This window comes from Astatotilapia calliptera, chromosome 13 (genome assembly GCF_900246225.1).
Source record: "Astatotilapia calliptera chromosome 13, fAstCal1.2, whole genome shotgun sequence".
In the NCBI taxonomy this organism is placed as follows: domain Eukaryota; kingdom Metazoa; phylum Chordata; class Actinopteri; order Cichliformes; family Cichlidae; genus Astatotilapia; species Astatotilapia calliptera.
In genome coordinates, this window is record NC_039314.1 from 5,873,284 (window position 1) to 5,898,631 (window position 25,348).

Genomic DNA, 25,348 nt, shown 5'->3' on the forward strand with positions numbered 1-25,348 from the left:
TCTTTGGTTGCACTCTGGGACGTAAACGTGCGCTTTTTCTCAATGGTGGAAAAATAAAAGGATAATTTCAACTCAGTTCTCAGTCTAAGCTCACATTGGTTGCGTCTCCTCGGACCCAGTTAATGTGCATTTAAAAAAAAAAAAAAGATCGACAGCCGTCCGAGTACACATGTGAGAGACTTCTGTGTGTACTGGTGCAAGAGTGTGTGTGTGTGTACGTGTGTGCAAGTAGGTGTGTGTACAAGAGAACATATATACGTGTGCATACACTAGTTATGACATTTCACAGGACTTCTATGTCGGACACTGACGACAGTTAAAGCGAATCACAGTTCTAGGCATACTCAGACCTAACTACGTACTGTATAAAAAATTGCACAATTCTATCAACAATCACTGCAAAAAAGGGAAAAAAGTACTTCACCTATCAGACAGTTTTTTTGTTTTAATGGTAATCCTACATTTTTTTTGGGGGGGGATTTGTGATTATTAAGGTTTTGTCTTTATCATATTATCTGGATGCCTGTTTGTGCAGGAACCCTCTGGTTCCTCTGACCAGCTTTTCCCTGTATCTGTCCAGTTTGGTGTGAGTCAAACCTACGTCTGTAGTGTGCTGTGCAAACATGGGCAGAATCGAATAGACGTGATATTGAAAAAGTCTATTGCATGCAGCAACCTGATTGAAATAAACATGCAGTTAGGGGGCGACCCTCCCCATCCCCCCCCCGCCCGGTCCCCACACACGCACACACAAGCACACACACACACACACACACACACACACACAAAAGTTAGCCGTCTCTGCCTGGGGGCGCCCCCTCCCCCTGCCGCGGCTCTCATTTAATTTAGGAGGAAAAAAAAGAAAACGTAAAAAAACCCACCAGGTGCTTCTCTCTACATCTGCTGTTATTTTACACCCTAGCCTGAATAAAGTTATGGTATCTGTTTATACCATGGATTTAGCAGCAAAGCTATTGCAGCATTACATTTACATAACACTAAAAAATAATGTTATTATCAAAAATAAAGACCTAGAAAGCAAACTGATCTGATTGCGCATATGAGGTATTAATATTTTCAGAGTCAAAATGGAGAGCGAATATAGCCGTGTTATTTTTTCTCTTTTTAACTCCACACTACTGGATAGCTGTTGAATCTTGCTACATCTTATGTCACCTATTTTGCTCCTCAGTATGCATTAATTTCATTTGCCTTTGGTAGTTCTTTTTTCTTCTTAAATCAGGGGCAATATAACTACAGGTTTTGAAAATAAGTGCATGCTCCTTTTACGTAAAATTTAAATTATCTATAGATGTATAGATAGGTACAAAACAAAATATATATATTTATATATATTTATATATGTATATTTTAAATATTTGCATGGTCCCACCTCTGTCTTAGTAAAGGGGAGGGAGGTCCAGCAGGACGTACCGCACCACCTAGTCAACAGAACAGGGAACTAAAAGTAGCCAGGGGCCTAACATACCATCCTGTGTGCGTGTGTGTTTGTGTGTGTGTTTAGTAAGATTTTGTGCCAAAGTGCAAATTCTAAGCTCATGGATTTTCGCATTTCAATTCCCCCACAAAGCTTCATCGTCGGGGGGAACACTAGACGATGAGTTCAGAGCTGTGTGCTGTGAAGAAAGTCCCATGTGTTTGATGGTATCACTTCTGCCTTTTTTTTATCATGAGGTGTTTGTGGGATGCAGGGTGGATGGATGGGGCTTTGGGGAGGAGGGTTCCAGCGCTGTCCCAGGCTGCAGGAGGATTTTTTGGGGGCAGGTTGGCGTGGGTTCACTGGGGAGGAGGGGCGGGGGGTTAGGCAGGGCTGGCTCTTGGACTCAACCAACTCCCTCAGCTCCAGCGGAAGGACACGTGTCGAGGGCGGTCGCCCCCTTCCTTCACCAGTGGCTTGTGAAACTCTCGGCCGGCTCGTGAGTGGATGCTGGCCCAGCAGTACTCGCAGTAGTACTGCAGGCAGGTGACGTTGGCACAGAAGAAGGGGGCGAACTTGCCCCCACAGCGTGCCCCCTGGCACTCGTCGCACATCTGGTCGTCCAAGACGTACGGCTTGACCTCCACCTGGCAAAAAAAAAAAAAAAAATCTAAACAAAACCGCATTTTAGGTTATCATATCCAAAAAACACAGATTGAAGTGGCGTACGCTCAGATTCATAAAAAATTCACTTCCTGTTCAAGTAAACAGTCTTTGAAACAAAGGGCTCAGTAATACTGTATTCACGGCGACTGCTGCCATAATCTGTCAGCCTCAACAATGTTTTAAAGAAAAAGAAACCAGCTAATGCAATCGTGTTCACTGTGAATGAGAACAGATATTTTTAGATATGAAATGACAGACAAATCAAGGAAACCTGATAAAACAGATCAGCTGCAGCTGCCTCCCCGTCAACGAGCAACGAGAAACGGAAGCCCGGTTCAGTGAAACTACCATGTCCTCTGGGTGTCATTGCATGATAATCAAAAAATAGGGCTGCTATGAGTCACTGATGGATTTTAAGCAATCAATAAATAACTCCAGGCTACATCCACGATCCTTTCCACAGGTGTGGGGTCAAACAATTGGTACAGATCTACCGTTGCCATTAAACAGTCTGCATCGATTCCCAGTATAAAAGATGGGTGTATCCATCATGGCATCTCCCACTGGTTCATGAAACCACATGAGACTAATGAAAGGTGGATCAGTTAATTAATGTCGTGTTTTATTCAGTGATTCAGTAAAAGTAGTGATTGAGCCCATAAAGTCAGGAAAATGTTTACCAAGGTAACAGAGCAAAGATTCAAGGGCCATTTTAGCATGGACTGCTGTACTATCAGGTCTTTTTGCAACCAAAGAAGGCGCCCTCTACTGGCCATTAAAAATAAAGTATGCGAGCTGCAGGTTTTTTTTCCCCATTTCCTCCAGTTTTTTGTTGTTGTTGTGTATATATGTGATTTGCACAGTAACTGTGCTAGAATAACAGCTGGTTTTCTCCAGATGTGTTGCCCATTTAAGTCATAGTCCAGAACCCCCGTTCATTGTGATCCGTTTGACAATTTCTAAAATAAAACAGGACAGGTATCCACCCATCCACCAATATAATGAAGCCAGGAGACAAGAAATGAGAGCTCAGTCACCATGGAGACGCCTCAGCATACAAGCAGGCAGAGGTGGATGTTAACCTTGTTATAGTGTGGCCACAAAATGAAAGGTTATCAAATCCTTCAGCAGTGGGAGACTGTGCTTAGCCAAACTCTGCAGCAGCTACAGTGGAATATCCACTGCTGAGAGCAACGAGCTCACGGAAGAAAAAAAAGCAAGAAAGCCAGAAAGAAACGGCCAAGCTGCCAGGCCATTAAACACCAATTTCATCTCGGTGGACACAGAGCTGACCAGAGGTAATTAGCTCACATGTGCTATCATCAAGAGCCATTTACAGTTAAGGGAGTCACAGACAATGAAGGCGAGAAGAAGGACGAAGAGAAAATGGCACCAGCTGGCATCCTAGTTTCTCACCACAACTGAACATGAATTTCAAGAATGCGCTCCACTGTCTGTGGTCTGCAGTGAATATAAATCCTTTCAAAACTCTTAATTCTTTCAACTTGAATCCTTTTGTTGCAGCCTAATGCCTAAAACAACAAAACAAATGTAAGATGGACATCTATTTACCGCATAAAAGGAAGAAATTTTGCTAGGTATCTGGTTCAAAGACATGAAAATAAATATTTTGTTGTGTGAATGTTTTTGATGCTGTAAAGTGGTGTTTTCGGCAAACAGTCCAAGTCATAATAAAGACACCATAAACCCCCGACTGAAGATAGATGGTGATAGCTGAGGTGGGTTGGACAGCCCCGCCCTGCAGAGGCTCAGCTTCCTGGCTGACAACCAGTCTCCCTCGGTCACGATCTGTCTCGCTGCAATTGGCCGGCGTGCCTAAAATAACCACCCAGCAGCACAGCTCCAGTGAATATACATGTATAGGGAACTACTATAATTAAACCATCCCTATGTGTCGGGACTCAGCCAAAGGCCATAGTCATTACACATCCAGGCATGGCCTTTCGTTATTGTAGGCTATGTTGGGTAGCTGGCTGAAATCCCTGCTATAATGAAAACTCTGATACATGGAGGACTCAAGCAGAGTTCAGCTCCACAGCTCGCCATAGGAATGACTGTGAAAACCTCACTTGTGGTCGAGACGCTGCTCTCTTTCAGAAGAGGGATCGCTGTGAACGAAGCTCACGAAGCTCACGAAGCTCACAAACTCACTCACCCTTTTGTCGATGTCATTGTGCTGCAGCTGAACGAAGCGAGCGCTGATGGCAGCGATGTAGCTCTGCTGATTGGAGAAGGCCACGCGGCCGGCTCCCTTTGGGTATTTGAGCTCTGGGTCCGTGTCAATGCCAGCATAGCAAACACCTCCGTACAGCCTGTCCATGATCATAGCCAGCTCCACTGCGGAGAAAGGAAGGGAAGAGAGGTGGGGGTGGGGAGAGAGATGATTAGTGCCACAAACTCCTCTCGGGAGTTTCTGTGAGTTTGCAAGTTCTGAGTTTAGTTTGTTCTTCAAATTGAAAGCCTTCAGTTACGCTTGAAAAAGCAAAAGAAGTGTCCGACATAAAAATCTGCCCTGCTACACTACGCATCAGAGCAGCAGTCTCAACTCAAACTGCTGGTGTAATTAGCAGGGGGTCACATTGCAGACAAGCCAGCAATGTTTAGCCCAAGAAAAGAAAGACTGAGCCTTCCATTACACCATGAATTCTTAACGTGATGACCACTTGGCCTCCGTCCTGGAAACCCAAGTAGAGGATTGTTTTCTCACAGGAAGAACTTTCATTATAGCCTCCAGCCTCTGAGCTCCATGCCAGCCAATGTTATAAAGGCAATTTAGAGGCTCTGGGAGCTTGCTGGGGAAAAAAAAAGAAAAAAAAAAAAGATGTCCTCTCATTCATATTTCTGACTTACCTGCACGCAGGGGCCGTGGCACCCCCCCAACAAAGATGGTCTTGCGGGGATCCAGAGGCTGGGAGCCATCCATGACAAAGTCACTGTCGCTCAGGTTCCAGGGACGGATCTGGACCTTTGTGTAAAAGAAAAATGAAATGTTCCCACTTAGAAGTCATTGTGTGGTAAGCTGGTTGTGCATTTGGTTTTAACTAGATAGCAGTGTGGTATCAATCAATTATGTTAACTATACATTAGTTTAATCCAGAGTAAATTAGAAAGATAGTAGCCCACAATCTTCTACAAATCAATGGTCCACAGACATTGTCTGAACAACACACCACACAGTTTATCTCAATACAAGTAAACTATATCTACATATATCTCCATCTCTCTCTCTCATATATATGTAGATGTAGATGTATAGATGGATAGATGGATAGATATATATCTCTATCTTAATGTTACACAACTTATATGATTTCCATATAGAATGTACACAACTTAATGTTAGAAGCCTTAGAGTCTGTGCTAAAATAAGAAGGTTAACCAGCTAAACTTAAACACATAAACATGCTGGAATTGGCACTGAGAGCCAGACAGCATGCTAATTTTAGCAGTTGGCTCAAAGCACTACTGTTAACCTCACAGGCCACTAGCATGGCACTTGAATTTTTTTTTGGTGATCAACTGGACCCAGCACCAAATTTGGATTCAGGAGACAAACACCCTCTCTACTTTTAAGGTTGTGCTGAAATTTTATAAATATTTAAAAAAAAGAAAAAAAAAAGAAAAAAAGAGGGCTGCATCAGGTGACCCTGAACATTCCCTTAGTTATTTATTCTTTTCACTCTCTGAATTTGAATAAAAGACAGTGTGTCTTTTATTCTGTAAAGGGAGTTTTTCCTTGCCACTGTCACCAAGAGCTTTCTAACAGGGTCTAAGGCATCATTTGATTGTTCAGGCTTTTTGTATATTTTAGAGTCTTTACCTTACAATATAAAGCACCGTTACACACTTGTTCTTGTGATTTGGCACTATATGAATAAAACAGAATCAACTTTTTTTTTAAGAACCGTGGGCATACTGTCTGGGCAATTTAAATAAGTGAACTCTCATTAATTCAAGAAAACACATGTACCCCAAGAAAATATGGAGGGAAATGTGGTAGCCATGTCAAAGTATGTTGCACCATTTCAAGAACTTTGTCTTAAACTTACTGGTTTGTCTTTGATTGTGGGACTGGATACACACAGGTAGAGTTTTCCATCTTCCTCAATGCAGGCATCAATCAGGGCCTGAACAGAAGATTCTTCCTGGAAAAGCAGGAAGGCATAGCCTAAAAAGGAAAAACAAAAACAGGGATTTTACAGGAAGAGAGAAAAAAAGAGTTTCCACAGAAACTACATTTCCTGTGTTTAATAGTCACAACCTTGTGACCATGACACTTTAAAGTCTGTCTTCAAGGCAAGAATTCATGGATATCAGACTTTATTTTTTAAATACAGTGTCACAATCCCATGACTAAGCCCCACACTGTTTTCCTTTGAACTATTCATAGATTCAGACAAGCAGGGCTCCAAGTGCACAGATGACCTTGCAGCCTGTTCTTCCATACTCATCAGCCTTGCATTCATATACGAGACATTCAGATGTTCCAGGCACCTTGCCGCCTGCACAGCCTCAGATTAAATGGCACGGAGTGCTTCACTCCTAAAGGAACCATGCAAAATTGATCAGCCTAACGCACTGCAGATCTTCCAGAGTCAGGTAGAGAGAGTTTGGTGATGTCTTTGAGAGGCAGAAAGAAAGAATGAGCAATTCAGACAGTCACTCTGTACTACTGAATTATTTAGCACGGAGAGCAGAGACCTCATCCAAGGTCAGAGCTATTAAGCCACTTCAGGCACCCAATTCAATAGGGTACATCCATCACGCGGTGCTACGGGGATAACGAGCAACAAAGATCTGATTTATAGGCTGAGCATCATGAGCGCCATATATTGAGAAAAGACAAAAAAAGAAAACTTTTTTGACAGATGGATAATGAATACAGGATGCATGTCTGAAACTGATAAAGGTAAATATCCAGTGCAGCACATCAGTCAAAAAAAGGCAGGAGATAATGCCACACAGTCACCTCTGAATAACACTAACCTATTCATTTATTGCTCTATTTATGCCAGAAAGGACCCGGCAACACCTGTGGCACCCATGAGTCAGAGGATTACGAGCTGCTGTCTGAGGAGTTTGAGTGGGTTTCTACCGGAGGACACTCCGACTCCAGTCACTTCACCTATTGCGTATCTCTAAAGGCCATTTGTTCCAGTGAGAACCCAATTATCTTTGACATCGTATCACCCTAACAAATGCAAAACCCAGTGACACACACTGACATGGACAAATGCACGAGTGGCAATGCGACTTTGATGTTTTAACATTTCTGAGTAGAGTTGCTACAGTTTAGATGAGCAGAAACTGGAGGAGCAAAAAAAAAAGAAAAAGGTCTGACTCAGCAGACCCCGTGGTGTGTAGATGCATCTGCGTGCATGTATTAGGGAAGGGGGGATAAAAGCAATGCAAGAAAGAAAACTGCCGCCAGTCTCAAAGGTAAGCTGAAAAAAAAAAGCAGGTGCGTAAGCAGATGCGGGTTTGTCCTTAGGAGAAAGGGTTTTTGTCCGACTGCGACTGAACGTGAGGCATGTGCCCTGATGCATGTGACGCGTCTCGCCATCGCAGTGATGTGGCACTGCTCTCCCTCTAGCAGTGATGACTACTGCATCTTCCTGACATCGGCATCTACAGCAGCAGAAAACACTGCAGCAGATTTCCATGCAGTGTATGAAGCTTCAGGATTGTGATCTGATGACTCTGAAGAGCGAGAAAACTGCGACTGCGCAGAAAATACTGAAAAGAACCCAAAAGCAGCATTTTTGCAGAAGCCACCAAACACAAAACTGTGTTGGAACTTAAACTGGTCAGTAGATGGGAAGAAAAGTAGTCCTTCCCTGAACGCCACACTCAGGATCTGCAATACAGCATGTCTACCACTTTCGTGGTGAAAACCTGAGTGTGTTTAAGAATTCACCTCGTACTTTGTAGAGCTACCTTTTGAAGCAGTTAGACTTGCAAGGTTCTCCGGGCACGTCTCTTTCAGTTTAAAACATCTGGCAACTGGGATTTTCGCCGGTTCTCCAAGGTGAAACTGCTCCGGCTCTTTCAAGTCAGATGAGTCGTACTGGTGTAAAGCAGCATCTTCAAGTAATGCCACAGATTCTCAATTGCACTAAAGTTTGAGCTTTACCTTTAAACCACTCCAATGTGGGATTAGAGTTGTGTTTAAGGCCATTGTCCTGCTGATAACAGACACTCTTGGCCTTTCTGGCAGACTGAAACTGAAAAGTTATGCTTTATTGGGGATTTATGAATCAGTGGCTACAACGTAACGTCAGACCCACCTGAAACCCTACGCTATGATCTACAGCTATTTGATGTGCACCTCCCCACACGAGTCTAAATCAGCTCTTAGTTTTGTCTGATCAGCAAACTTTTTTGGAAAATCTGCCACTTACCCTTTCCAACTCCAAATGTTTTTTACGTACTGGCAACCTTTCCATATAGATCCACTCCATGAAATGGACAGTTTAATGCTGATCTATGGACCGATACTCCCATCTCCACTGTGGAACTTTGCCACTATATCAGTATTACCTTTCGTATCCACGTTAAATCTCTGAGATATGGGTGAGATATTCTTTCCATGTTCTTTTAATAAAAGAGTCATTTGGCTCCGGTTTATACTACTAATCCACGTGACCTCTGAAGTTAACTTGTTGGCATTGCATCTTATTTAGGGATTTACAAAGTAAATCAGATGAATCCATTAAGATTTATTTGTTCAATTCCAGGTTCATTTCACTTTGAAATTCATCACTAAATGATGGTAGGTGGGGGGGGAGAGTTTTCCAAGACACCCCAGATGATTTTTTTTTCATTTCGTCTTCTGACAAATTCTTAAAAATGAGATATGTATTAACAGTATGTCAATTAGATAAATATCAGATTTTGCTAGCACAGCAGCAGTACACAACATTAAGTCTCTGTATGCATCTAAGCTTTATGCAAATAACCCCAGGGGACCTCACTAATTAAAGGGTTTTAGCTGTTGGTTTTGCAGGCTAATAAGCTCAGCGGGGCTATGATGTGTTCCCCAACAACAAACTGTACCACTGTGAGCAAAACAATAATATCCACAATGCAAAACTAATTAAAATCAGCTGCTTGAAGCGACCAACTAATCTCTGTCTTTTTTGTAACTGGTCCTTACAGAGCTAACCCCCGTCCGCACCACACACAGGAAATGCACAATCAGACATGACATAAAGAGGATTTTTGTGCATCACCATCTTCCTGCACGTGCCTCATCATCACCCGACATAAGACCCCCTGTCTCTGGGTTGCAGGCTTACATAAAGAGGGTTTGTCATTGGGAGAAATCATGTGGCTTAGTGCTGACATTCCCCCTCGGAAGAGAGAGAAAAAAAAGGCAACTGCAGTCGTGCACAAGAGGGGGGGAGGCATGAAAAGGCAGAGCTAGCCAGCAGCTCATACAGTCTGAAGGAGGGAACAACGTGTTCCATGACCCAGGACAGAAGAGAGAGGCGGAGAGGGAGAAGGAGGAGGGGGAGAGGAGCAAGAGAGAGGTTTTTTTTTTTTTAAAGTGAGAAAAGGTAGGAAGAGAAGGGAGAGAGGGTGCATGAATGGCTGCCTTACAAACGGAGTTTTAAAATAGCAGAGGCAGCTGAGGCGAATGGGAAGCTCCTGCTTTAATGTGCCCGGTTAGGAAGTTGTAGAGTTGATGCAAAAGACCTAAAAGTGATGCAGTCATTTCTATTTGCTACACCCCACTTTGCACTGCAACCAATACGTGAACTCCTGTCACAGCATTACACCTGTCGGAGGGGAAAATCTCTCAGCAAACATCCCGTTAATACAAACAAAAAAAAAACTTTATACAGTCCTAAACTAGACTTCCGTGGTTGGACAGCTTCACCAGAATAAGAGCCTCATAATTCTACATGTCACGATCAAAATAATACTTCAGCCAAGGCTGCTTGTTAAAGTGGCCTGCGCAGATTCCTCTGGCCACTCTGTCCCCCTCCAACGCTCAGACATCTGAATGGTGCTGAGGATTTCTCTTTTTCCATCATCCTTGCGCAGTGCAGAGGCTTATGCCGCGGGAGGAGAGCACAGATCTGCATTGGCTCGTGCCTGAGATTTATAGGGCTTTGCTGCTGAGCTCCGAGCACTGTCTAGCGAGCGGGCTGGGGGTGGGTGGGGGGTGAGAATATGTACACCAGCAGTATTTCTTTCCTCCTATAGAGCGCAGTTAACAGACAAACAAAAGGCCCCCTCTTGGACAAACCGATGACTTCACGCAGGACCGAGTCTTTCCAGCAAAGGAGGCCAGCTGATTGACTCATGTGGAGAGAAAGTGTCACGTCAGTGGCAACAGGATGACATTTTGTGGAGTAAAACAAAAGACGTGAGCTGCTAGTTTGACCTTTTTGGGAGATCAGGTGGGAAGACTGATAACAATTTCATGTCTGCACAGCTAATATGAATACACTAAAGTGCTGAGAAGTAGTTGGAACCTTTAGTAAAGTCACAACAGTCGTTGTTTTCAGCCGTCGATAGAAAACGAATGCCGACATCTCTCTTATTTTTAAAGAACGGCTCCATAATGACTGCTCTCTGAACTAGTTTCTACTCGATCTGCTTTCGTATCTTTGAATTTGATAGCGTGAGCTTGGACTTTAAGCAGTGCGCCAACATCTTTCCACTGCTACATCAAAGTCATACAGTGCAATCCTATTCTGCCCATTATCTCATCAATTCAAAGTTATGTTGACTTTGCTGAAATCCAATCCGCAATGGCTAGATAAGCTGAGCGAGCGTGGTCACAGTGTGCACCTCTCTGGCTTTAATGGGGACATTTAAATCCAGAGCTTATCATTAATACTCTCACAAACAGTGCTCTTGTGCACATACTTCAAAGACCTGGATGAGATGCAAAGGATAGAAGATACTAAACCTCCATGTATGCTATATGTGCTGTGAGAGAGGAAAGGCTGCGACTCTGACACAAAATGTAACGAGACAGGCCGCTGACAGCAGGAGGAGGAGGAGAAGAATAAGTAGGGAGAGGAGGAGGAGGAGGGCTTGGCTGGATGGATGAAGGGGGACACAAACATCTGCTCTCCTAAAAACAAATACAGGCCCCTGAGGCTCTGAAGCAATTGCAGAGTAGTCGGCGGTAGAGCAGAGGAGCGGCGAAGTGAAGCGTCACTAATCATCTCAATTTGAGGAAGTCACTCACTGGATATAATCCCCACACGAGTGCGAGAAGATAAATCAAGCCCTGAGTATTGGCGTGCCTCTGCAGCACTTCTCTGCTGCCATTATTTCAGCCTTTCAGTATTTAGATAAAGAGGGGGATGTAGATGACATTCAAACAAGTCTGGCACAAGGTAACTACAGGATGCAGAGCAGTATGTTTGCAGTGCTCAGGCTATGCCATGCAAACAACAACCACCTTCCTCCTCCTCCTCCTCCCTGGTCACAGACAGAAATAGCTCCCTAACATTTGACGCTCATTGCCAACAATAGTGATGACAGTGTTTAGGCGACAGGAGAGGGTGTGAGCGGCAGCCCCGCACTGACCAGAGCTTACTGTTCACACCCCCTCCCACAAACATCAAATAGGGATGTTCCATTTAGTTCATAAAAGCAAAATACCAGTATCATATAAAGCTGTAAGAGCTTGCACGCTTAAGGGCATCAGAAACACAAACATCTACCTTTTATCTATTTAAAACTGTTATGTGGAACATCAGGCATGCAGCTAACTCAGTGCACCATTTGCGATGGTTTGGGGTCTTGTGTCTGGCCACCTGATAAATGCAAGTGTAACTGTTAAGGAAGGTATGTCTGTCTTTAAAGAACCAGATACTGCACTATAGTAACCAGTAGGTAAATGTGTCCTCTGGTACTGAGGATAGCATCCTAGAGATCAGTGTATAAATGATCTCCAGAATAAGGTGATAATTGAACAAACTAAAAAGGCCTCTTTAACATACCGTATTTTCTGCACTGTAAGGCGCACTTAAAATCCTTTATGATCAGCGTTGCTGCTTTACCATGTGTAATAATTACGTTTAACATCCAGGCATCCATGAAAACAGAATTTATTAAATTTAACGGAGTTAGAAGTTAGCAGGAAGTTAGCTCGCTAGTTTCCACCTAAACATGATATAGCATGTTCTGACTGAGAGATTTCTGAAAAAATTAAAACATACGGCTCTGCTATCACTCCCAAAATAAATAAAGACAGAAAATTAAACAGCAGTGACGTTTGTAGGGTTACTGAAGTTGGGCTAGCTGGTATAGAGTGATGTGCTACGTGATCGCTAGCGACATAACATAAACAGTGAAGCTAGAGGATGAATGCTAACGTTTTTCGACGCGATAAAAGTTAGCGTGAGGGTTCCCGATGGTTAGGGACAAATGCAATCGCATGGCAGGATGCTGTAAACGGACCAAGCTTCAGTTACGAGAACAACTGAGATAATCCATCCACAATACGAGGTTAGTCATTAATATACTGCAACAACATGGCAATAGAGCAGCTGCAAGAGAATTCAACGTTAATGAATCAATGGTACGGAAGTGGAGGAAGCAAGTTTTGTTTCCCTTAATGCACCTTATAATCCGGTGCGCCTTATCGTCCAAAAAAATACAGTGAGTCTTTGAATCCACTGTAACTACAACAATATTCCTTCTCCATAAAAGTGCCATGAGAATAACATGGCCGTCAAAGTAATTTCAAACTCTTTAAGCATTTTGGATCAGATTTGATTCTATACATGCAGTTCGTTTGTTTTTTTTTCTCTGGTGACCAAAGAAACTAAAAATTAAATTAAACTCTAAAATCAAAAACAGAGAGGCCAATAATAGACCCGTTACAGCATAGGAACAAAGAGCACAGCTAGTTCATGTTTGTCCTTACTCCAACCCTCTCCTTGCACCAAGAGAGTATTACCCAGCCCCTAAATTCAGTCTCGGCCACAATATGAGTCATCCCTGAACCAAAACGCTTTCATAACTGTAGTCACATACTCCCGGCAGTTAAATGTGAATCAAGGCGGAAAGTGACAGCCATCTTCCATTCGGTCAAGCTTGGAAGGACGTTTAACACGGGGAAAAAGGCAGATGACCTCTCGACGCCAATCCCACATTTGTAAATCATTCGTCGCACAGCGAGATGCACACACACACACATACACAAGTGTGTGTTCTTACTCTCACGCCCGGAGCTATTAGTGCTAAAATCTCTGTCACCAGGCATGTGTCCAAGCTCCCTCTGCCAGTTAATACAGAGAGTGTGATATAAACAGAATATTTTAGCGGTTTCTCTCTGAGTTTTGGGAGTGTGGTTTAAAATTAGAGCAAGAGATGAATTCCCTCTACTTACTGATGAATTCTACACAGATCCCCAGTCCTACATGTCTCCTCCCCTTACATGGCGGCATCCTAAGCTCATTCATTCCCCTAAAAGGATGCTGCATTTTTTCCCCCCGTGGTTTTGGATATTAGTAGACCCAAGCCTATTCAAAATAATCCTCCCAAGCTAAAAAAGAGAGGGGGATGTTGAAAAATGGGAGTGGGGGATAAATTGGCAGAGATTTTTGCAGGTCCTCCAGATGCAGTGTATTACCATCTGCCTATGGAATGTCAGTTATTTCCAGAGCGTCTTTAATAGCTTCCCTAATATGACACACTGTAGCTCCCAGGCCAGAGGGAGTGATGTAGAGGCTTTGAGGAGGGAGGCGCGACTCTGATCCGCTGCCAGAAAATGACACCCGAGAGCCTGTGCAGAAAGGCGAAAAACTTTCACACTCCTCAGGTGCTCACTCGAGCAAACACTTCTGGGGTTAAAACTCTTGGTGGCCAGTTATAGAGTCATTACACGCTGTATGTGTCTCTCTGTGCGATGCCTAAAGGTGGTTGCTAACATAAACAAACACCTCTGAGGTTGCCCAGCATGATCTGTGGATTCTGCGTAATACGAATCTTTGCAAAACTCCAAAATGGCGATGCACCTGAGGTGATATTTATTGGTCTACACTTTGATGTCTGATGGGAAAATAGAGATTATGGCATGAGAACCTACTATTACCTTTAGGGGGGAAGTAGGATTTGCTCTCAGCTTTGTGGGGCCAGTCTACCACCAGGTGCCCATAGCGACGGAAACTGTTGGTGATTTCATCTGCGAAAATAAAGAAAAGACAAGAAGGAAACATGAAATTGAAAGATTCTCTCATGGTTGTTCATGTAAAATGTATGTAAAGGAGTGTATGCAGAGCTGCTTTCTATTTTTTGCGCTATTCCTTCTGCAGTAGTCGCTACTGCATTAAACGGGAACAGAAGCCGAGCACATCCAGTGTGCACTGGAAACTCATGCATTTTTCATTCTGGTTAGGGCAAAGTATTGTGCAACAACTCAGTAGCACATATGCTTGTTCACTATATGGACACAGACGAAAGAGAAAAAAAAAAAAGACACAAAATGGATACATATAAGTAAATATCCCAAATTAATGACAGGTTGTTGTTAGGTCATAGATGTTAAAACATAGAAATCACCATCATTAAAAGAGAAACTTGGGACTAAGAGACTAAAAAAATGAAATCAAAATCAAAAGTAGATTAGCTCAAATATGATAAGGATTGCAGTGTCCCCCACCTCTTCCCTATAGAGCCAATCTGTAGCCGAACTGCAAAACATAACTAGTCGTTTTGTTGCAGTGATGCATGTGCACAACCGAGGCTGATGGTGACAAGGGTATCTAGGTTTTATTATGGTAAACATAAAGGTAAGTGCACCTGCTGTTTTTCTTGGTAAAAGCCCAAAGCCTTTAACCAAGATGGCTGCCAAGTGGTGAGACTCATGCTAAACCTGTTAAATGCTAGAGGCTAAACTAGCTTCACTAATGTTTAGCATTTGATCATGAAACAATATTTTCACTTCGACTTTGATAAATTGGTAAGATTCCTTTTCTTTTTTTTTCCTTTTTTCTAAAAAAAAAAAAAAAAAAAAAAGTGATTTATTGGGTCTAAATATACGGCAAATTTAATTCTGCATTTTTACTGAACAGGGGCTAAAATTCATACACTTAGCAGGTACTTTCTACGGGTCCATAAAATAATACATTGCGGGAAATGCATTCATTCATTTTCTCACAGGGAGCTTGATAGAAAGAGTGTGTGTACAATAAATATGATGATATGACTGGAAGCTAGTTAGCTTAGCTTAGCACAAAGACTAAAAACAAATGACAAATGTTAGCCTTGCTGAATTCATTGTCTTTCTAGTCTCTTTGCTAAACTAGTTTTACAAACTGCTGGCGTTCGCTTAATATTTTCTGAGCACTTTATATGTTTTTATAAAAAACCAAAACAATAAGAGCATTTCTCGGTATGTGCTATGATTAGGGAATGGTTAAGTGTGACAGTGTCAAATTGTAGAAATTGTAAAAGTTTTAATAGTAGAAGTTCAAACTGGCGGTGTGTAAATTATAATCCTCAACAAGGAGTGTCAAATTGCCCTCAAGTACGACTCGCATATGCCAGTTTAACTTTCAGTGGCAAACAGCCAAAAACACAGTCTGCAGTTTATGAAACTTGGAAGTTTTAATATATCACAGAGTGGTGCTGACACACAAAGAAAAAAAAAAAAAAAAAGAACCTGTCATTAAAGGATTGTGTTTCTCCAAATGTATAAATGAAAAATAATTCTTCCTCTACCTTCGTCTATGTCAGGAGGGAGGCCTCCAACAAAGACCTTCCTGGAGTAGCGCTCCATCCTCTCTCCGTTCTGACCACGGGTTGGCGAGTTCAGGCCTGGAGTTAAGGAGGGATCACCATGGCCGTCGTCAAGAAAGCCATCTTCATAGGGAAAAAGACAGGAACGACCTGGGAGAAGAGGAAGAGAAGAAGGACACCAGGAAGACGGACGGGGGAAAACACAGGAAGATGGAAACGTAAGAGAGAGTGTTAAATACGAAAAAACAGAGGGAGGATGTGAGAGATGTGGTTTGTAGTAGCAGCAGCCATTTTAATATTGGAGATTACCACCATAATTCTGACTATAAGCTCTGTCTGCCGGGCAGTTTTCTTCCACCTCTTATTACGTCCACTCTGACTCTTATGTGATAAAGACGTTATATAAACATGCAGATTTATATCTGAACTATCAGAAATTCTGCAAAAGTCTCAGATTCTGCTGTAGTGTTACCTAAAAGGCTAATTGTAGCTTTTTGGAGAATTTAGGCAGACATATATGGACAACCATGCTAATGGTCTTCAACATCACCATATGGTTATAATGTCTGTGTGTCCACATACTTTTGGAAACAGTTTCCAAATCATGTTGTCACAATGTTATGCTAATCATTATTACAATCAGGTTTGCTAGCGTTCAGACACCACACTGCACGGCTGATAATGAGAATAGGTGGAGCTGGAACTGGTGCATTACTTTAGAGTATTGTTTTAAATTGTGGCATTCAGGAGAACCGTTCGCAGCGCATTATCAGACCTTTATTTGCGTCCATGTCTGTACTTAGGGAACAATTACAAAGCAATTTTATTCAGGCATGATTCACTGCATGTCACTGGCTTCACCATGCTAATGTTATAACCTATAATCCCCAAGCCCTGTGCTGCAGTGACCTTACAAATGTCACACAGTAGCTTTCCTTTTTACTCTAGAAGAAAGACAGAATTGGTTAAAATGCACATCAAATCAGAAATGAACCCTGCTGAAAGCACCCATCTTTGCCATCACGATGATTGGGTTACTTCTGAGTCAGCGTACTCTGTAAGGAAACCCTTAAAATCGATTTTGGAAGCACTTCAGCCAAACATGCTGGAAGATTGTTTGATTTGAATGATACCAAAGCAAAAACTGCTGATACTTTTCTTTTAAGATTTGAATGCATTTGCATACAACACGAATAATTTCACTACAGATCATATCGTAAATATTAAAGATGGAAATCTGACTCAGAATAGAGAGAGAAAAGAAAATTGTCGGATAGATTTTTTTTTTCCTCTCACCATCAAGCAAAATAAGAGTCATACAGAGAGATTTGATGGACCCCTGCACCCCTTCCTAATTAAATGCACAACATGGAAAACACTGTGTTGAAATTAATATGATTTCATTCCATCACAGCACAGGTGAAAAGCAGATAGTGACACCACACTAAGACCCCCCTCAGCCTCGGAGAAAGAACACGGCCGACATGGCAAGCAGAACCCCCAGAGAAAATGCCACACGTTACCTCTTCTTCGGCCATAGCTCCGGGCTGCTTGTCAGCACAGTGGGGGAAGGGGAGAAACACAAGGAGAGACAGAGGGTTGGGGCAGGAACAAGGATAGGAAAGAGATATAGAGACATGGGTATTGTAAAAGAAGAAGGAAAAAAAAACTAGGAACATCTCTAAGGCAACAGTGAAACCACAGATGGCCACACCTAAGCTTCAGCAATGGGACGGGAGTGATTATTACAGCCTGGCACCAGCCTTCAGTAAACCTGCTGCACCTGCCTTTGCAACAGACAGATACTGCACGGCAGGCAGGGAAGGCGATAGGTGAGGTTTGGCTACGGAAATGACCGAGATACCCGACAGCATAATGCAACGCCCCAGAGCTGGCGATTGTAATCTTGGCTTAATAAACCCGCAGTGGCGTGAGTCCGTCCTAATCTTCTGTGAATATTCACAAATGAGGCCATAAAGTGGAGTGCATGCAGAACAGCAGGTAAAGCAGGTTAGTCATTATCATGGCCTTGGTAAAATATTAAAAGGTGTTCTTAGGTCTGGGCTTGCAGACCAGGTCCAAGTGGAAACTTCCCACAGGATAAGAAGAGTGTACGGACGAGGTCGGCAGCGTTGGGGTTCTGAAAAGGATGGCATGCAGACGGGAGCAGTGGAAAGCAGGCTGTGATGTCACAGCTCAATTGATCCAAATATACAGAGGCCAAAGTACAGCACTGTGATCAGCTAGATCCCCAGCTAGACACGTGCGCCAGCTTTTAAACTGACCTCAGTTATTGTTTTTTTACATTTTACTGCTCATTTTACTGCCATGAAATGATAAGCTGTAAAAATATAGATAATGGAGGATATTAACAGAATTTGCTCACGTTTAGCCTTTAACAAACTGAATTAAGAATAAATTCATTATTAGAGTCAGAAGGGAGGGGTATTCAGGATATGTTCACTCACTAATGTCAATCACAAATGGTCAGCCTGTGAGTGTTTTCAGTCTTTGATTTGACAGCCACCCGTCGTTCGTCACATAGAGTTTTAAAACACCAAGACTGTAACAAAATTGGCATCTTCTGTCCTACTTCTAACCATTTTAAAATTCTTTACTGATCAGAGGTCATGTGATAATGTCTCCATCAACCAAACCTATTAAATGTGGAACTAACTAACTTTTAATGAAACAGTCGTTGTCTTTACGTGTGTTCTGTGGTTGAGTTTGTAGACATTTGTAGCATTTTCTATTATATGTTGTCAGACATTTTAAAATGTGAAAAAATTTTGGCATTGGTACAAATGCCACTTAACAGTGTTGCTTCTAAGTCTACAACCTGCTGTGTTTGATTTTCATTCACCATACAAGTCTGTAGTTTACATACTGGCCATACTGAAGATAAAGATGCTGAGACACAGTGACAATAAAGCTACCGAGTAGATCTAAGGGAGGAGAGCCACTGACTTATAATACTGTATCTGAGGCCAAAAATTAACTTTCATGCTTCATAAGTTTTGAATGCAAGAAAAAAAATATCATTTCAGGACTTAATCTCTGAAAAGTTCCCACAAACAATTTAGCTTTCAATCTCGCTGTGATCCAAACTGAAGCCACAAAGCACAAAGTAGGCAAAATGCGGTGCAAATGCCAACAAACAGCAGGACACCCTCCTGCCCCTCTAAACTCATCAGTCACAAAGCAGACCTCAAAAACCAATATGGGCCTTTGCATTGTGAGAGCCCCATTATGCGACTTGGCCCTCTGGCTCCTCTCAGGGAGTATATATTGTCTCTGAGCCTCTTCTTCCTCGCTATGTTTTCATTAAGAAAAGATCTGGCTCACCAATCCAAAAAACCTGGGCAGTGTCTCTACAGCTTTGCCCTCTCACCGTCTGGCCTTGGCAGAAACAAAGTCACCTAGCAACCAGGGCAAAATGAAAAAAACGTTGTGCTGGGAAACCGTCAGATGCCTCTCTGAGAGAGAATACAGCCAAGGAGGGAGAGGAGGAAGGAGAAGAGTGAGGGGTTAAGAATACGTACAAACTTCAAAATGTGTGGTATCTGAGAGAGAGAGAGCAAATGCTTGACAGGAAACTCTTTGTTTCCTCTGGGCATGATGAGTTTGATGCGTCCTTCTCTACTCTGCTTCAAAAGCCTCAGAGACACTTCTGCTAAGCTGTCAAGTGAACAACACCAATAAATCCGGAAGGAGGACCTACAGTCATCACTTTCCCATCTTTTGTTTTTCACTTCAAGTTCCAACGCCATCTGCAGAAAGCAGAACCCTTGCAGGTTTTTACAGCCTGAAGCCTCAAAGCTAATGGGATGAAATGAAGGAGAAACACAGAGTGAAACTCTCAAAGTTGAAACCAAAGCTTCCCCTGTCTACACCGATCACAGGCTGCGGAGTCAGCTGACAGACGAGGAAGATATGGACAGATCTGTGCTCGCCTGAGCGTTATCCCATGACACAACAGTTTAACATCAAACCGAGGCATGTTCTCCGAGAATAGAGATGATGAAAAGAAGAAAATGGGGAAGGAGCATCGGCGTTGTCAAGATGCGACAGTAAAAACTGCTTAGCTGAGAAATTTCCTTCTGCCTTTGCCCATTTCTGCACCCTGTAGGCTGACTGAAAATATCCAGAGAGGAAACCAAGGCTTCTCGGATTTGTTCTGATTACCAGTCATGAGAGAGATCCTGTATTTTTATTTTTTTTACTGAGGTTTGTACCCAAAAATGGAAAAAAAAAAAATAGATACTAATGATAATGATAAAGAAATATATCTTTAATAATCCAGGAAATCTCATCCCAGATCCCATCAAACAAAGACCATTTAGAAGGAAAGACCTCGGCTGAAAAATTCTGTGGTATTCAAGTAGCTGCATATGAGATAAAGAGTTGATTTTCCTCACTGTCTCATCTCCCGTCACTGTTGGGTCATCTGCCATCTGTTGGGACACTGAATCTAGCCTTTCGGGGTATTTTTGGATGTGTTTTGAGTGGTTAGTAAATAGCACTTCCTACAGTGTTAAAAGGTTTGTCTTAGGTTTATGGTGTCAGGGAATCCAGGGCTTCGTAGAGGGTGGGCAGGTGTACCCAGCTCATACTGTCAGTGGCCCCTGTGGCGAGGTCATATGTTTAACATGGAGGTATCAAACAGCGTGCCTCCCACTGTTGGTTATTTTTGAACACAGAGGACAAAAAAAGCAATGGTGACATTTATCTTGAGCAATAATGATCAGCCCCTACAATGAAAATGTGACTTACTGTTCAATGACATTATGTGGTCCGCCCCAGGATGATGAAAGTTGAGGCCCATACGTCCTGCCAAAGAAAAAAAAAAAAGAAAAAAAAAAAGCACGCTTTTTACAAAGAAGGGAAAACGTGGAATTTTCTGATAAAAAGTCAGCCTGTCGACAGACATTCATTTTGATCTTCCACTGTACTGTGTGCAATGGGAAAATGCCAGCCAGGATGAGCATGACACAAACAGCAGACACATTTACACAACTTGGTAGAATGGCATAAAGGACAAACACAGACAACAGATGCGGGAAAACGAGGTTGAGACACACATCCTTTTGTTGTCACATATCTCATATGCACACATGCTCGAGCAAACAAAACCAGCTACAAGGCTAAGAATTCATCAAAGCTGCTATGGTTACAGTGTGCGCATGTTACAAGAACCATCTATCTTTGCTTTCTTGGAAGTAAGGTGTCTAAATGAAAGACTTCCTGGTTATCGTCCTTCTTGTACAAAAAACAAACGACAAAATGCACTACCTAAAGAACCTACCCATTTTAAATAATAAAATGTTACCTTACAGCCAATGTCATTCACAGTGACAGCCACAGAAACTCAAAAATATCAGCTCTATATTTTAGCAACAACTAAAGAAAAAGGGAAAAATAAAGCAACATATTCACAAACTTACATTTCACACATTAATATTAAGAAAATACCCTTTTGGTCCTTTATTGTTCACCTATGCAAAGTGTTATTTCAGTCACTTCAGCGACAATTTACAAAGTGCTGGGGTTGGAGGGAACAACTATGTCCCTATAGGTTAAGTGAACTTTGACTTGCTTACACCATAGCCAGTCTCTTAAACGCTTCAAAATGTGCCCACAAAAGACAGATACTGGGGACAGCGAGGGGGGACTTTTCCTGGCTCGTGAAGAAGAGTGGAAGACGCAGATAGACCTGGTTGAAAACCAGAGAGGCAGGCTGGAGGGAAGGATAAGGGGGAGGCCACCCTGTAGCTTCACAGATGTGCATTTCCAAACTCCTCAAACCCAGTCAGAATCCAGCAGACATTAGGAGCTTGGAGACAAACAAAGCCAGTGCATTCACATTCAAGTGTCAGTAACCAATGATCATGAAGAGGTAAACACTAAAAAAAACTAGTATGTGTCCCCACAGTGGGGGGTGTTTTTGTTTTCCAACTCTTGACAAAGTTCTCTGATCATCCACTACGTTCTCTATCTCCCTACCCACAGTCAAGTCAGGCTGTCATCAAAGTTCAACAGCCCCAAGGGATAGCTGCACAGAATCATGTATCGGTAAACGTGTGGGTGGTCTATTTGTTAGTTCTTCGACCAAATTACAGGGTTTAAACCCAAATGTCTCGCTGACTAAAGTGTGCTTGAGAGGATCCAGTTCTACTTTCTAGCAGGCCGTGCACTTTAACCTAGTAATACTGCCAAGAAGATCAAAAAATACACACTAGATACTGGAGACTAGAGCGCGCGCACACACACACACAGAATACAGAAACAATAAAATGTTGCTGATTGGAGGGCAAATGTTGCAACAGGTCCTGAGGGCTCTTGCCTTTCTGCCGAGATTAGTCATTTTGGGTGACATGGGGGTACAGTTACCCTTCTGAAGCCTTAAAATAACTCTGGGCAGGTGCCATCTGTTTCCCCTAGGAGAAGAGTGGCAGGGCCAGAGGGGCCCCTGAGTTGCTGCTGCTGCCACTGCTGTTCTGGTGACATTTCCTCACAGAGAGCTATTCTCGATCCGTCTCTCCCAGCCGCTCGGGAGAGATCCACTACATTAGGCACGGCTCCAAAAGCACCTCCAATTCCCTCGCCTGACCTGATCCGCAAAATGGAAAATTACCTCACATCGACCACTTAGGTAGAAATGGATAAAGAGTGGGCTGTGGATAGATCATCAAAAAGCAAGTTGGCATCAATTTAGTATATGGCATCTCTGTCTAAGCAGAGCCATCGTGTTTAAAGTCGGTGAGAAACCTAAAAAATTTTGGTTAACAGTAAAGTAACAGCTATCATTGCTGAAACTACAAGAATCCTGTTCTGCAAGTTTTCACTAGAGTCCACGTGGCTCATCACCACATGTCTCACATGTCAACTGCTTTGCTAATGTTTTGCTTGTTCGTCTACCTTATAGCACATTTTTAACTGTGTGTAAGCGATATGTTTTTCCCCCAGTTGCCAAGACATTTACTTAGCAGGAGGGTGCCCCAAATCTACACTTCTTGCTGACTAATGCCAAAAAAATACAATTACCAGTACTAAAAAGGGAGTAAAACACTTTGGGGGAAAAGGGGAAAAAAATGCATTGACTTAACAGATGACTCAAAAGACGAGAGGAGTGGATGTTTTTCTTAGAAAACCTAGTCAGAGTTATTTTGTGTCTCTGTCAGAATAACCTACTTCTTCCCCTTCACACCAGCTCAAGCTGACACTAACAATCCACAAGATGATTGCAACAGGGTCAAAGTTCCTTTAACTATCACGCCATAATGTTCAAAAAGAAAATGGTGAGAACGTGTTTCTAGTGGTTAAACCCAGTGAGTCAAAACTGCTCCCCACTGTCATTAATGTCTCATAAAATTAATAGCCATAAAACCATGATATACCTTTCCAGCAATAACAGAGGATTTCCAGAATCCAGTTAACTATGATGCTCTACTTGTCTGAGGAATTAAAGCTTTCAACACCATTTCATAGTTTGTGAGATCTGGGCAAACCATGATTTTAATAAACTAAACAAGCCCAGGCTTGTTTTGTTGCCTAGGCAGGATTAGCTCAGTCATGCTTGCTGGAGTCATGAATTTTCCACCACAACAAAACATAACACTCTGACAGTGCAATTTATTGGAAGCAAGGTGTGATCTAACCTTTAACACAACCAATAAATACATCATCTTATCTCTATAGAGTCATCACTGTCTGTTTAAAGTACAGGGTTGTGCCTTTTAAGTTGAAATCATCTGGTGTGTTACGAAGGGTTGAAAGTTTAAGGGGTCAGAACAAACAGTTGCCCAACAAAGCAAAGTCCTTTAACCTTGGGTTAATTTGGTTCAACCCCTACCTCCGAACCCAAACCAAAGGAAGATTCTCATACATGACGGTTTCATACCAGTGTGATATTAAGTAAGAACAAACTTTTATCTTTCCTGGGGTCCTTCAAAGTAAATTTTCCCCTTATATAGGAAACAAAGTCCAACATTTAGGCTCAACCTTTAGAGGCTTTCAAGAAAAGTAGGAGAAAGGGTGGGTGGGTCTCCTGCTTTTCTTCAGTTAAGTGAAGAAGTGCACAATTAGATTGTTAGTCATCTCATTTGTATTATGTTTCCACTTTGTGTTTTCCATTACACAGCCCACAAAGTCAAACAGCACTAGTGTTTGCTATCCCTCGATTACTTTCTCCACTTGACTAAGTCTTAAGTCAAGATTTCAACGAAATGGTGCCAAAATAATGAAGGACCAGCATTAGGGTTCAACGTTGATTCAGTGAAGTTAAAGTTGACACAGCGATGTTGACTGAACATCGTTCCAGTGATTGTTTACTATCCGGTTTATAATCAATCAACCATCATAACATAGACAGTACTAAAACACAAAACTGTCTATAAAACCTCAGTGGCAAACTGCTCGCAGTCTAAACTAGTTTTTTCTTTAGGACAAATGCTCAAGAAAACATTTCAAATGTGCAAATTAGCTGATCATTTAAATAGTCTAAGAACATCCAAACATACTGTAGCAACACGTAACCCCACCTCCCACTCTATGCAAAATCACAATTACCTGATAATATAGCTGGTAGTTTTTACGTTTCCAAAGCCCAGACTCATCAGGGGTGAAAATGGTGACACAGACTGGACCTTACTAACGTAGCCCAGGATCACCCTCCTCTCCCTATAACTAATGTAAGCGACTAACTACAGGGGTAGTGATTGATCTCCTGTCTCTTCTATTCCAAGCCACACTACACATGTATAATAAGGGGGATCTGTTCAGGATATGGCAACAAAGAGTGCCGAAATGGACCCAGAACGTACATTGTATCGGCTATTCAATAGAGTTCAAACAAAACAAGAACACAAACACAAAAACTGACTAATCTTATCATTTTATCGGTATGCATGAACAACCTTATGGTCTATGCTCTTTACAGCTATTGCAACTGCAAGACTGGGCTTAGACACAATGCTTTAAATGCCTACAACAATGCAAAAGCAATTTTTTTAAATTAATTGTGGTATCGATAGCATTAGCCTTCCGAGGATGAAGAAAACCAAACTATTAGGGGCATCAGAGTTAACCTTAAGCAGTGAAATCACATTCACCCAGGACCTTATAGTTATTGGCAAAAATCGTAGCTGTAATGTAGCATAATCCCAGAGCTAGCTTATCTTAAACTCTGTGGAAATAATGCTAAACCGACAATGTGATACTTTTACCCCCACCCACCCCACAGTCACTGTCTGTGTTTGCTTGTAATGCATGCCCCCATAGGGATCTTTCCTTTGAACGCAGTTTAGTCTAACTTCAAGCACCTAAAGATACATCTAAGTTATGTTCGCTACCATTTATTAAATCAAAAAAACTCAACAAACCTCAGAAACTGACCTTTCAGAGATGGCCCTCTTCAGTTTTTTGTACCAGGGCAGAGGTCAGGGGCTTTTTTGAGGGTTGTTTTTGAGAAATCAGAAAGCACGGTTTTATGTTTTCATAAATATAAGTATT

At 42.2% G+C, this 25,348-nt stretch overlaps 1 protein-coding gene across 7 annotated transcripts in view; it reads right to left on the reverse strand.

Annotated features, from left to right (window-relative positions):
• Positions 1-475: 475 nt before the first annotated feature.
• cpeb3 (cytoplasmic polyadenylation element binding protein 3) overlaps positions 476-25,348 on the reverse strand; it is a 40,777-nt gene continuing 15,904 nt past the window's right edge. For 5 of the 7 annotated variants that reach the window (XM_026189226.1, XM_026189228.1, XM_026189231.1 and 2 more), the window contains 8 exons: positions 20,612-20,668; positions 17,362-17,385; positions 15,821-15,988; positions 14,193-14,282; positions 6,175-6,293; positions 4,976-5,090; positions 4,281-4,462; positions 476-2,085 (listed from right to left, as the gene is read on the reverse strand). In XM_026189226.1, coding sequence (XP_026045011.1) covers positions 1,858-2,085; positions 4,281-4,462; positions 4,976-5,090; positions 6,175-6,293; positions 14,193-14,282; positions 15,821-15,988; positions 17,362-17,385; positions 20,612-20,668 — 983 coding nt within the window. In that variant the 3' untranslated portion in view covers positions 476-1,857. The remainder of the gene's footprint in view (positions 2,086-4,280; positions 4,463-4,975; positions 5,091-6,174; positions 6,294-14,192; positions 14,283-15,820; positions 15,989-17,361; positions 17,386-20,611; positions 20,669-25,348) is intronic. The other 2 variants (XM_026189230.1, XM_026189227.1) reach the window with 1 other exon arrangement.